The following is a 13,075-nucleotide window of genomic DNA, read 5'->3' as shown; positions in this document are numbered from 1 at the left end:
AAGAGATAAAGGGGAAGCTTTGAAGAAAAAAATTATTTGCATGAACGCACGATTGACGTGCGCGCATTGTTATCTACTGCCTTTTGTGATGACCCTTATGTTAACCATGACTGCGATGTTTACAAAAGGCCCAAGGTTTTGTTAATCATTTGAATATTCAGCGGTTATTCTATACCATTAGAGTTTAAATTTGCAGAATATCTCCTTGTCATTAACGGCTTTTCGTACATAAGTTAGATTGTGATATTATAATTGTCAAAGATGCTACCGAGGTTCCATTGTAAGAGGCGGTCTTTTTTTAAAAAAAATCAAAGATAAAAAATGTTTGGCGTGCTTCTGACACGTACACGTTCATGCGTTCGCCGTGACCTACGAAACTCCTTTGACAGTGACACAATGGTCGACGATATTTTTAGTTTTTGTACAGACGGGAAGGTAGCTAAGTGGCGGGTTTTAAATAAGTGGGTTTTAATTTTAGATGTGACATGTTGCCGTGGTAAAGGTGAGGGGAAGATTGTCTCGTGCCTATCGCGTGTCCTTTGACTTAGTAGAAAAAAGTTAAATTTAAACTATACCGTATAGAGTAGGTACTGTTTACACACATCTTACGCTTTTACGAAATGTTGCTAGTATCAACAGTCTAAAATTTCCATATCTTTATTTAATTAAAATGGTGTTAATATTTTAACCATGAGGTGTTTTCTTCATGTATATTATGCCCACAAAGCTTCTTTGTAGTCATTATCATTACAATAACTAACGAGAACCGATGGTCGTCATTTATTTGTATTAATGTAAATATTGGATCAGGTGAACGTCGGGTCCAGCGTGTTTTTTCTTTCCATCTACAAATTAATGAAGGATTGTCGAGTTATACGTATTTCGAATTCAAATGATGTAAACAGTCGCCTCATTAAATATTAGCTTGGTACGGATTCCCTTTTTAGGATTAAAATGTAATTCGAAATAAAACTTTTATATTGAACTCAAAGTGGACGTTTAAAGTTCCCCTATCAGAATGTCCGCTTAAAAAATTATCGTTTTAAACTCGAAAGTGCACGGCCGACCGCATCGTAAAACGGTCGGTCACCGAAGTCTAAATAACAAAGCTTTTTACTTATCCTCTCATGCAAAATAAACGTTACAACAAAAGCGGTACGAGTTCCCGATTCAGATGAATCTCTTGTATTTGTACACTAATTACGCATTCATAGACCGTTTCCTTGATCGCCCCCGTAAATGATTTCTCGCTAAGTCCCGTCTTAGATATTTCCATATCAAGACATGTTTTCTTAAGGGTCGGCCACAAAGGGCCATCTCGACGCCCAATCTTTAATCCTATCTCGGGACCTTTGCGGGCAAATTTAAATTTCTTTAGAAATATCGTCCTTATTATGTATGTGCGGGTTTCTATTCCTTGTGACATTCGTGGGCGAGATAACGTAAGTTAAGTCCGAGACGAGATTGTTGAGAAAAAACTACCGCTTACTTCCAATAGATCTTATAGTTGAAATTTTCTTCGCTGAAAATTGATCTTAAAAAACCTTGTTTTAAAATCGTTTTTCCAATGAAACTTTTTGGATTAGTACAACCTTATTTTGTATATGAGGTGATAAGTCTTTATGAAGGGTCAACCTTTTCTATAGTGAAGCTCACCCTTTTAGTGAAAAGAGTCCGTTGATAGCTGATTTAGGAATAGTGATAATGCATTCACTGTGTGTAAATATATCATAGATTTACTTCATGATAGATTGCTTTGCAACGGCCTCTGTTCTGGTTGCCGTTTGTTGTGTATTTATATTAATAATTTTGTTGTTATCAAGCATTAGCATCAGGTAGGTCCCCTAGGTCAGGAATTTATGAAGGATTGTTGAATGTATTGATTGCGAGTGCAGTGTGTGGGTGTATTGAATAGCTATCATAGTTGCTTTGTGGTCTGGACATGGGGTCCGTCTGTGTTGACCGGTCTGCAGTATTTGTTAATTAAAATTTGCATTTCGACTGATGTTTTAGGGTAATTTTTGTATACATTATGTAGTACCTAAATGAATATGTCTGAATAAGTAGGATTCAAGATGTATAAAAACAATTTTTTTTTATTGTCCGCATGCTTGTGTGCATATGTATGTGTGTGTTATAGAGACCATACTCATGACATCGTTTTTTGAAATCAATTTTAAACCGCGTCCACTTTGATGTCCCTCACACTCCCCTTCACATTTTATTGTTTTTCCTCCATTTTTTGTAATATGTGGTAATGGTCGCTCCACACGTGTCGACAACGGTTATTACGAGTTTAAAATAGCCCCTCGCATCTGGGTAAAGACGGTTGCGGACCAATTTTGAATATCACATTCGTGTCTCGTGAGATATCTGATTGTTTATATTTTATCCTTATTACATTTCTTTCTATATATATTATTATAATTAAATAAATATTTGTTTGTTTATAATAATAAAATTTTTATTTTAGAGTAACAATTAATATTTCAATGTATATTTGTTTTTAAAAATTAACATTGTTTGCTAGAACTTATCGCAACACAAGTGATTTTTAACTTATAAAAAAAATCCAAAATAGTAAACTTTAACGTGCTTGTTAATAAAATCACGCCCTGAAGGCGGAACAGATTCGTGGAGGGGAGAAAACAATTTGCGGAGTAAGGCGATAGTTTGCTGAAATCACGTTTCATTTGGGCGCGGTGATCAGCGACACTCTGTAGGTACAGACCCTAATTGTTTGGAAATTAGGTTACCATTTACTAATACTTGTATTTTATAATTTATATATTATCGTATCGAGCAAGTTAAAAATATAAGTTTTAGTTAAATACGCTTAAAATACGGTCGATTTGTGATATTTTCAAAAGGGGTTTTCTGTTTAATCAGATACATTTATTGCACGTGTTTTAAAGTCGTAAAAAATATAAATACAATATCAATACAACATCAGTATCTTATATATATGGTATTACTACATTATACCATATATATAAGATATTATATTTTATATTACTATAATATCATCATTCATCATCATCATTTCGGCCTATCACAGTCCACTGCTGGACACTGGCCTCCACAAGTTAACGCCAAAAATAGCGCGAACTCATGTGTTTTGCCCATAGTCATCACGTTGGGCAGGCGGGTTCTCAAAAATTAATGTTTTTGTACTGATTATATATACCTAAATAATATTTTTTTATTTTAATATTCTTACTTACTCTATCTCGCTTCGATCTGTAATATCCCACAGCTGGGCCTCTTTCCCCATGTAGGAGAAGGAAGCTCGAAATCCACCACGCTGCTCCAATACGGGTTGGCGGATATATTCCCTACTATGAGTAACGATCGCTATCAGGTTTACATGATAACAACCGGGACCGACGGCTTAAAGTGCTCTCCGAGACTTGATGGGGAGCCACACAAGTAGTGCACAAATACCCAGACCACGGCAAACATCTGTATGGCCAATACAAATGTTTGTCATGTGCAGTGATCGAACCCGCAAACGCCAGCGCAACAACTACAAACCAGTGCTGGGAACGTCGCGCGAACGCGTCATCATATTCTTAACATTTTTTTTTTTTTATATTACTAACATTATTTAATTTTGTAATACTAACATTTATGTAATATTAGCCGTCTAAGTTCTCATAAGTCGGACACCTATCATAACACATTCCATTAAACGTAAAACACTTGTGTACTCCAGATACGCTCGGTCGAATCGGTCATCTTATTCTTTTAGTTATGACCTAGAGGACATCGCCTATGTACTCAATGTGTCGTATCTCCAAAGATATGTTCATGTAATTATACACCTTATGTCTTTGAAATAGAGAGTATTGTTCTAATTCTAATTAAGTTATTATGCGGATTAATATCGCGTTAGTCACAATTTCTGAAAAGTTTTGCATGTCAGATAAATAAACTTATTACCATATGATTTATATCGTATGATGAATAGTAATATTAAAATTTAAGAATATAATTAGCAGTTCACGACTTACAACTACGTTCACAGTAAAGAATGTCTTTAGTAACTGGCCCAATGAATGAGTTAAAAGTTATTACGTTAATATTTATAAAACGCTTAATATTATTAAATATGTTTAAAATTAAACCTTAAAACCTTATAGATCATTCAGTTAATATAAACTCATCAACTATACGAAAATAAGAAACAAAATACTATACACATAATATTTTGATTAAACCACTAAAAATATATATCGTAGGACGTAAATAAGCGTGTCGCATAAATTGCGTTCCATTTTACTCAAATTTTTATTTTTCATACCGCAACATGTCGTCAGTTATGGGTCACAATTCGCACGGGGCGGTGCGGGGCGATGCGGGGTGCGGGGGCGGAAGGGGAAGGCGGTCATTCAGCGACGACGGACATCCGCCGCATAACAAGTCGATCTAGCCTCACTTATAAATATCGCATGGTTTGAAAATAGGACGCCTTTTTAACGAGTAATTGGCGAGCAAATTAGGTTTATCGATATTTGAGTTTTACTTAACAACGCTATGGATTCGTTCGTTTCATAATAAAGATATAAAAATAAATCAAGAGTTCACAGTTACCTTATGAACTACCTATGAACAATTTGAATTAGTTAGTTTTTGATTTCTGTTTTATAATTCTAATTGACCAATTGAATAGTTTTAATAGATTCATATGAAATATTTGAATAAAATAGTACAAGAGGAAAAGCAAGTTTTATTTTAAATAGAAAACTTTTACGAGCGCACAGTTAAGGAAAATCTGCCTTTCTAAGTGTAGTCCTTGCAAGGGGTGAGTTATACGCAACACTGGCGGAAAACTATAGCTGTAGATTTCTACGATGTCCGCGAGAGGCGTCAGGGCGCTAACAACTGCCGCCCGGAAACAGCGCCGGCGGCTTCCGGCCGAATGTTTTATACCTACTATATTCAGATTTTTCAAGAACCGCTTTAAATTTTGTGACTTTATTTTCGCGTACATGGACTAGATACTAGCGCACATCATTTAGTATCATTGTTCTTTTCTAAAATTTACGTTTCTCGTGTAACATAGCAGATCTCAAGTAATTTTTTTCTTAAGCCAGCTTTATCTATCATTTAGACAAAGCAATAAATTAAATATTTTTTTAATAATGTTTTTTTTCGTCAAATGATTTGTTTTAACACTGAATTAAATCATTTATACCGAATAATGTAATTAAATGAAAAATGAACAATTATTTAAGACACAAGCATAGCCCACAGACACGTCACTAACAATCAAACTAATATTATATATATTTATACGTAAATAAATAGCACAAAAAAATCAAAGAGGAAAAAAAAACATTATAATCCAATATTGTTATAATAAAATATCGTCGTCTTTTCCTAAGGTAAACAATTTAATGTTGTTATAGGCAACAGCTGACTGTTATACCTAAATATTTTTTTATGAATGTATATAGAAAAAATATATCACAAAAATCGTGTGGTATCGTGGGACACCAAACAGTAACGAATTTCCTTATTATAAAATAGTAATTTCAAGTTCTATTCAAGGTATAAATAAAATAATTATTCGGATATAATTTTTTTATTATAATTATTATCGATAAATATATAAAAAGAACTACTTTACAAAATTATCTTAACGCCTTTATTTAATTTACAATGATTTATAGAAATATAAAATAATTATTGAATGATATAATAATAATAGCAAACTGCAATAATAATAACATCACATAGACCATAATTATCATACATACACTACATAAAAATCTTACGTTTTTTTTTAACGTTGCGGACGTTTTTTGCCGGTTAGAGTGATTACATCCAGATTCAGGCGGGAATCGAACCCCGCGGAACAGAAACCAGGGCCACTACAAACTGCGCCAACGGGCTAGTCAAAATTATGTAAACAATAATATTCCTATATAAGATATAACGGTATCCTTTTCAATTTAAATTACAAAAAAAATTACGTTAAAAATTAGAGTCTTAACTCCATTGCGAAAGATAATTTCTAAGCGCACGTATTTAACATAAAGATTCAAATCGTTCTCATAAACATGATAGAAATGTTGAGATTAATTGAATGTTGTTATATTTTACCACGTTATTTCATTTAAAAAGTATATCTGTTGAATTTTAGATTTGTACTGATTTTTAAAAACTTAATAATAATTATGATAAACTAGCTGTACCTACCCTGCGCGCATTGCTACATTTTTTTATCGTACCAACTCAGAAACCTTTGTGGGCTCATGTACAACACTTTGCTGAAGATCATGACATAATCGAATGCTTTGTTTACGATTCTATAAAGGAAATACAGACAAACGTTCATTTTTATATATATTGATAGCAAAATTAATGCGAACACTACTGTATTTGCTCGAAGTCTCGGTAGATATTGAAGTTGAATATTTAAAATAAAATTAAGCTCTGAAATCTACACAAGATGATCTAAAAATGATATTAATTTTTCTAATGTACAACAATTTAATTAATTTCCATAAAAATATACACCCATGTACTATGTCTACGAATTCGGATAAAGTCTGATTATAAGAGGACATATTGCATAAATGTAAAGGCAAGAACGACGCCGCGTTGGCGGAACGGTTAGAGTCATGGATTGTGCCTGTTGCGCTGGTCGTTGCGGGTTCGATCCTCGCACATGACAAACATTTGTATTGGCCATACAGGTTTTTGCCGTAGTCTGGGTGTTTGTGCAGTCCTTGTGGGTCTCCCCACCGTGCCTCGGAGAGCACGTTAATATGGGGAAAGACGCCTATGCCCAGTAATGGGATATTACAGGCTGAAGCGTAAAGGCAAGAACCGCTTCCCGGCTTTACACGCGAACTTCAAATTTATAATTTAGGAATAAAGCATGAAAGTAGGCTAATTTTTTTTAAAGTGCTTTTAAGCTATTTTTTTACACGACTCGGTCGGCAAACAAAAGTACGGCCCACCTGATGGTAAGCGGTTAGCCTTAGCCTATAGACGCCTGCAACACCAGAATCATAGCAATCGCGTTGCTGACCTTACCCCCTACTATCCTCTGGAGCTCTGGTCACCTTACCACAGGAACACAACGCTTACTTGAGAGCATGTTATTTAGCTGTGACTTTCTGTAAGGTTGAGGTACTTCGCCAGGCGGGCTGCTCCAGATTTAGAGTAGGATGTATCCAGCTGTACCTACCCGACCTCAATAGGCACATACCAATATGAATAATAATAACGTATATAAAAAGGAATATTCGCAGTAAATTTTCGATAATAAGTAACTAAAATGAAAAGAATAATTAAAATTGGTCATTGTTTTTCGCTTCTGCCTGTAATATCCCTCTGCTGGGCATAGGCCTCTTTCTCCATGTAGGAGAAGGACCAGAGCTTAATCAACCACGCTACTCCAATGCGGGTTAGCGGATATATTTCCTACTATGAGTAACGATCGCTATCAGGTGTACATGATAACAACCGGGACCGACGGCTTCACGTGCTCTCCGAGGAATGAAGGAGAGACCCACAAGGACAGACATTGAAACCGGAAAGAAATATTTGTGCAAATACAAATAGCCATCCCCAGCGGGAATCAAACCTGCAAACCGTCGGTGCTTTAGGCAACTACTAGCACCACTACACTAGCGGTTGTTACGAACGAAATTGGTTAGTGGAAATTTGTAACGCTTAAGACAGTTTTAAATACCTTACAATGTTATACGCCATGAGTTAAATTTCGTAAAACTTATATTTCAAAACTTAGATACTCGTCCGAACGTAATAAAAAACTTAATTTGATTATTTTTTAAAACGTTACCAACAGAGTCTAGAGGAGATACTATAAGCCATCTAAATCCCATGTATAAGCTACCTATGCATGCCCACACAGTTATTGTTTAATTATCACCATTATCGCTTCGAGAGAAAGATCTTATCGTAACGAAATTACTCGCTTCAATACGTAAGCTCTGTATCGGTAAATGGATTTTAATGTTGGGTTAAGCTTGGATTAAACTTTAAAAAAATTCCGAATATTATGTTTATTTGCGGAATTTAAGGCCTATTACATTAGCAGAGTTATAAGTACATTACTATATTTTTCAAATTATCTTATGTAAGAGAAGTAAAGGTTCCTTACCTTTGTCCGTCCTTGGAATATTTACAGAGCAATTCAGCTTAGTGCTCACATTAAAACTGACTCTTCATTTTGTCAGATTTTTAATTTGAAAACCAGAACATACTTTTTTATAATGAATTTATCGTATTTAATTTTTTTTTTTTTTTTTGCTACTAGTACTCTATTCAATTTGTAATTACAAATCATCGTTTGTATGACGGTGACGGATTATGCAAAACAAGAAATAAGTTCTACTTATATGTAAATTATAAGTTATTAAGAAAAGGTATATTTCTTTTGTTGATAATAACTATTATAAATACTGCCGTGCTTAGCATTGCTATACTTGCCAGCTTCTCTTTCAAGGCAGTAAGCAGTATAAAAAACAATATCTGAGAAAATTATGATTCGAAGTTTTCAATTTTTTCAAAAATATTACTGACTACTATTATATCATATAATTATATATAGGATTAATAACAGCAATGTAATTGCGTCAAAATATTACAAAAACAGTAAAAGTCTGTCACCATTTCGTTCTGCAAATAGTTAACAGAAATACGCCATATTTTTTGTAAATATTAGTCAAAGTATTAAAATATTATCCGGTATATTCCGGTTGTAGTCCAGTGTGTACCAGTATATGTTAACAATGGACAATGCGCTTGAACTAAAAGATTAAATATATTAATATCGATCTACCGAATCTTATACAGTTAGTAAAAAAATATTTTATGAAATATTTTCTAATGTTTACGCGAATTTCACTAATTATAATGGAACAACTTTTTCGGATTTTATCGCGGTTTATTAAGTTTTTTATATGCCCGACGTTTCGGATACTTTACAGCAACCATGGTCACGGGAGGACAAGTTGTTTCATTATAATGTTTCATGAAGTTATTGTCTATTTAGAAATATTTTTGAAATATTAAATAAGTTATTTAATAAAACTGCATTGTAAGAGAGTATCATATCTACACCTGTACTCTATATAATCATAGGTTATAATCTGATGTTACTGATAAATTTTCTTTTTCTAAGACTGCCCGCCAACCCGCGGGCGTTTCGGGTTCGATCCCCGCACATGACAAACATTTGTATTGGCCATACAGGTGTTTGCAACGGTCTGATGGTGGGTCTCCCCACCGTGCCTCGGAGAGCACGTTAAGCCGTCGGTCCCGGTTATTATCATCTACGCCTACGTTACTCATAGTAGGGAATATATCCGCCAACCCGCATTGGAGCACCGTGGTGAATTAAGCTCTGATCCTTCTCCTAAATGGGGAAAGAGGCCTATGCTCAGCAGTGGGTTATTACAGGCTGAAGCAGGAGACTACTTTAATTGCGTTCATTATGTCTTCAGCTACTTATAAAATATGTTTATAAAATAAAATACTCGGAAATTATTTTTAATTATTATTAGAACATGATGTACAATACATATATTTTTTTTCTGGTCGGTCACAACACAATCTGACCGTTACATTTCAATAATCGTCTTAGCGTTCGAGATCGGTTATCGGCGCCGCGCCCACTTCTCGTTGTGATGATCATTTCTTATCGATAACAATTCGCTTTTCTAATCGTATCTAAAACGTTACGAAGGTATTAGATTTTAAAATAGTCATATATAATTATAACAAATTGCTCAAACAACTACTAGTAATGTAATATTTTTTTAATAAAACAATTTTTGTTTGCTGAAAAAGCTAAGAATATTTCTTTCTTAATATCCTACCCAGTGTTTAGTTATTTTTGGTCGTTCTATCTTAATCCTATTTGTATAAATTCCCAGCACTATTATAATATTTAGACGAAATGTAATACAATTGTGTTCACGATAAGATTTGTCACGGCCTCACAATGAGCAATCAAATTATTGTCAAAACTAAAGGCGCAGCTTTGCCACGGACCTTGACTTCCGATCATATAATTTGTATTACACGTTTTCTGATACAACTCTCTTTTTATTTAATTTTTTCATTATGAAATAGAATAATTCATGTTTTTCATAATAATTTTTATGTTTTACTAGAGCGAAGTCATTTTCTAACAGCGATTCGTTTTTATCATACCGTGATAGGGTTACATATAGATTTCAATATCAACATTCTTAACCCAAGCGTGTGTACGTGATTCCGGCGTCCGTATATTTCATAAGATTTTAGAGGTGCATGAATCACCCGAGACACGGAGGGGCTATCAGTCACGGCTGCCGACGTATCGGGCCGTGGACCTCCTGCTTAACATTCGTACCACGCGCCCACCCTAGGCCTATACTACGATATGTGAGAGCTATTACTAGACACTTTGCCCGCGTTAATATTGCGGTATATCGTCTATCGGAAAGCGTCTATCTTTTTCATTTTAGTTTAACGCACATTTTTTCTTGTTACAGAACCGAGCAACTACGTCTGCTCTACTTGCAAAGCGCGCGTACATTCCGCGTGGCGATTAGTTCAGCACGTCCAACACGTGCATGGCGTGAAAATATACGTGGAGAGCATGCCACAACAACATCCGAATAAACAAAACCATTCGTCGTCGAGTACATCTTCCTCCAGTTCTGGTTGCTCTTCTACTGGTGCTCCTCTTCCACCACCTTCTCTACGCCATCATCCACTACTACCACCACCGGACATGCACTCTCCTTTTGGTGTTGGTGGGTTACTACGAATGCCACTGCCGGGTAGTTTACCACCATTAGCGCATCCGTCAGTACCACCGACGCCACTATTTGCTCGGCCAAATCATCACGATCATCGATTTCGGATGGAACAATTAGTTTCAGAACAATTCCGCCACCACGGTCTAAATTTAGCGGCAGCAGCTGCTGCAGTTGCAGCAAATTCGCTTCCTCCGCATCAAGCTTTTCCATCGCCAGCGGATCGACCACCTGTTGTTCCCACCTCTCTCACGGGACGAGAACGACCACCACCTGTATCTCAACCACTATCTTTAGAACCACAGCTGGATTTTTACTCGCAGCGCTTGCGGCAACTGGCCGGTACGACCAGTCCAGGGGCGGCCACAGGCAATTCGAGCTCTCCTAGCCCCAGGAAGCATTCTCCTCCGTTCGCTTCCCCGTCGCCCTCCCGAGTCGGTCAGACTCCACCGGCGGGCGCCGGACCCGGAGCGGTGGACACCCCTCGAGAAGCAATACGACCTCACAGTACAATTTCCCCCGAACGTCGTATTGAACCGCAGACAGCTGATGCGCCACCTTCGGAACGGCCTTCTTCGACACCACCAGTGAAAAGAAACAACGATGAAGCGATTCATACTTGTGAATTCTGTGGTAAGAAATTCCGATTCGAAAATAACTTAATAGTCCATCGCCGTACGCATACTGGCGAAAAACCGTTTAAATGTAATCAGTGTGATGAATCTTTCGAAAAGAATTCGAAATTAAAAAAGCACATGAAAAGTCACCGAAATTCGGAAACTAATGCTGAAGATGGTGAATCGGGTGGAGATACTGGAGAAGACGATTCCGAAGATGATTTGGAAGATGAAGAATTGGACGGAGAGGAGGACGAGGAAAATGAAGATGGAGAAGAAGTAGAAGAGGCAGAGGACCTTACCGTGTCTAATAGTAGTGTACCTTCTGCTCCACCTCGTAAACAAACTCCTGCTATATCTGCTCATCCCCCTTCAGCCTCTGTCGTCGGTGAGCTCATGGATAAATTTGGTTTGTCTAATATTGCTCAATACAGCGAAGCTTTCAAACAAGCACTACAAGAATCAGGTAACTCATTAAAATGGCAATTAGCAAAGGACAGAGATAACAACAACGGCCCCCCTGGGGATAAGCCAAATGGCATGCCCCCTACAGCTGCATTACGCCTAAAGGAAGAATTCGCTAAGATGCCGCCACAACCACATCCTTTGTTCAATCCTTTTGAAAATCCCTTTGAGGCATCGAAGCGGATGAAATTGGATATGGATAGAGGTGAAGGTTGGTGGTTACCGACATTACATGCACAGCGGCCCCCTGAAAATATTTTCGATGGATTAAAAAACAGTAGTAACGGTCTGCTACAAAACCCACTTTTAAAATCAAAGGATGGACGCCGCAATGATACCTGTGAATTTTGCGGTAAAGTATTCAAGAACTGTTCGAATTTGACCGTACATCGACGATCGCATACCGGTGAAAAACCTTACAAATGTGAACTATGTTCCTACGCATGTGCGCAGAGCTCGAAGCTGACGAGGCATATGAAAACGCACGGCCGGCTCGGCAAAGACGTGTATCGCTGTAGATTCTGCGAAATGCCTTTCTCAGTTCCGTCAACGCTCGAGAAACATATGCGTAAGTGTGTTGTGAATCAAAGTAATGGTGCTCCTCTTGCTTTATCCGATGACTCTAACGCGTGTCGTGATGAAGCGTCGTGACTCTACCCGTGGGGCGGCCTCCGTCTGCCACCACCCGCGCCGCCCAGCCAGATCTTCTAGCTCTAATTTCCATATACGAGTACTTTTCAATGTTTGTACCTCTTTATTTATGTTCTGAGTACGAATTAAAACTTTATTGGGGGTCGGCATTTGTTCAATTTCTAGTCTTAAGAAATGATTGTGACAAAATTACTATTTAATATAAATATCAAGCATTGCAATATGAGCCCAAAAGTCCTAGCATCGAAGGGCATTAATGTTAGTAAAATATCTTTAGTGACATATCTCTTGTGTGAGCCAGTGTTAATAGTTCCCGTTGTGTTGTTGATGTTAGTCGGCGAGTTTTAGTTATTTTCTTCGGAGGCTGTACAATCTTTTCGTTACGTATGTATTTTCGATCTTGTTTTGACATGTTTATTGAATGTAAAAAGGAACCAATGCCAAAGTTAGCTACGTTGAATAATACAATATAGTACATTTAGTTGTTAAGCTGTGTATAGCGTCAATTAAAACAGTTTTTCAGTATTTTCTAAGATCTTATCTATCATTGTGTAT

The 13,075-nt window shown here is 36.7% G+C and overlaps 1 protein-coding gene across 1 annotated transcript in view; it reads left to right on the top strand.

The window, feature by feature from the left end:
• The window catches only part of LOC123661107 (B-cell lymphoma/leukemia 11A), a 40,343-nt gene extending 27,823 nt beyond the window's left edge, over nucleotides 1-12,520 (top strand). The window contains exon 5 of the mRNA XM_045596105.1: nucleotides 10,521-12,520. Within this exon, the coding sequence (XP_045452061.1) occupies nucleotides 10,521-12,520 (2,000 nt within the window). The remainder of the gene's footprint in view (nucleotides 1-10,520) is intronic.
• Nucleotides 12,521-13,075: the final 555 nt, after the last annotated feature.

Source organism: Melitaea cinxia, chromosome 16, assembly GCF_905220565.1.
Source record: "Melitaea cinxia chromosome 16, ilMelCinx1.1, whole genome shotgun sequence".
In the NCBI taxonomy this organism is placed as follows: domain Eukaryota; kingdom Metazoa; phylum Arthropoda; class Insecta; order Lepidoptera; family Nymphalidae; genus Melitaea; species Melitaea cinxia.
The sequence above is the reverse complement of the archived record's forward strand: the minus strand, read 5'-3'. Positions and strand labels throughout refer to the sequence as shown.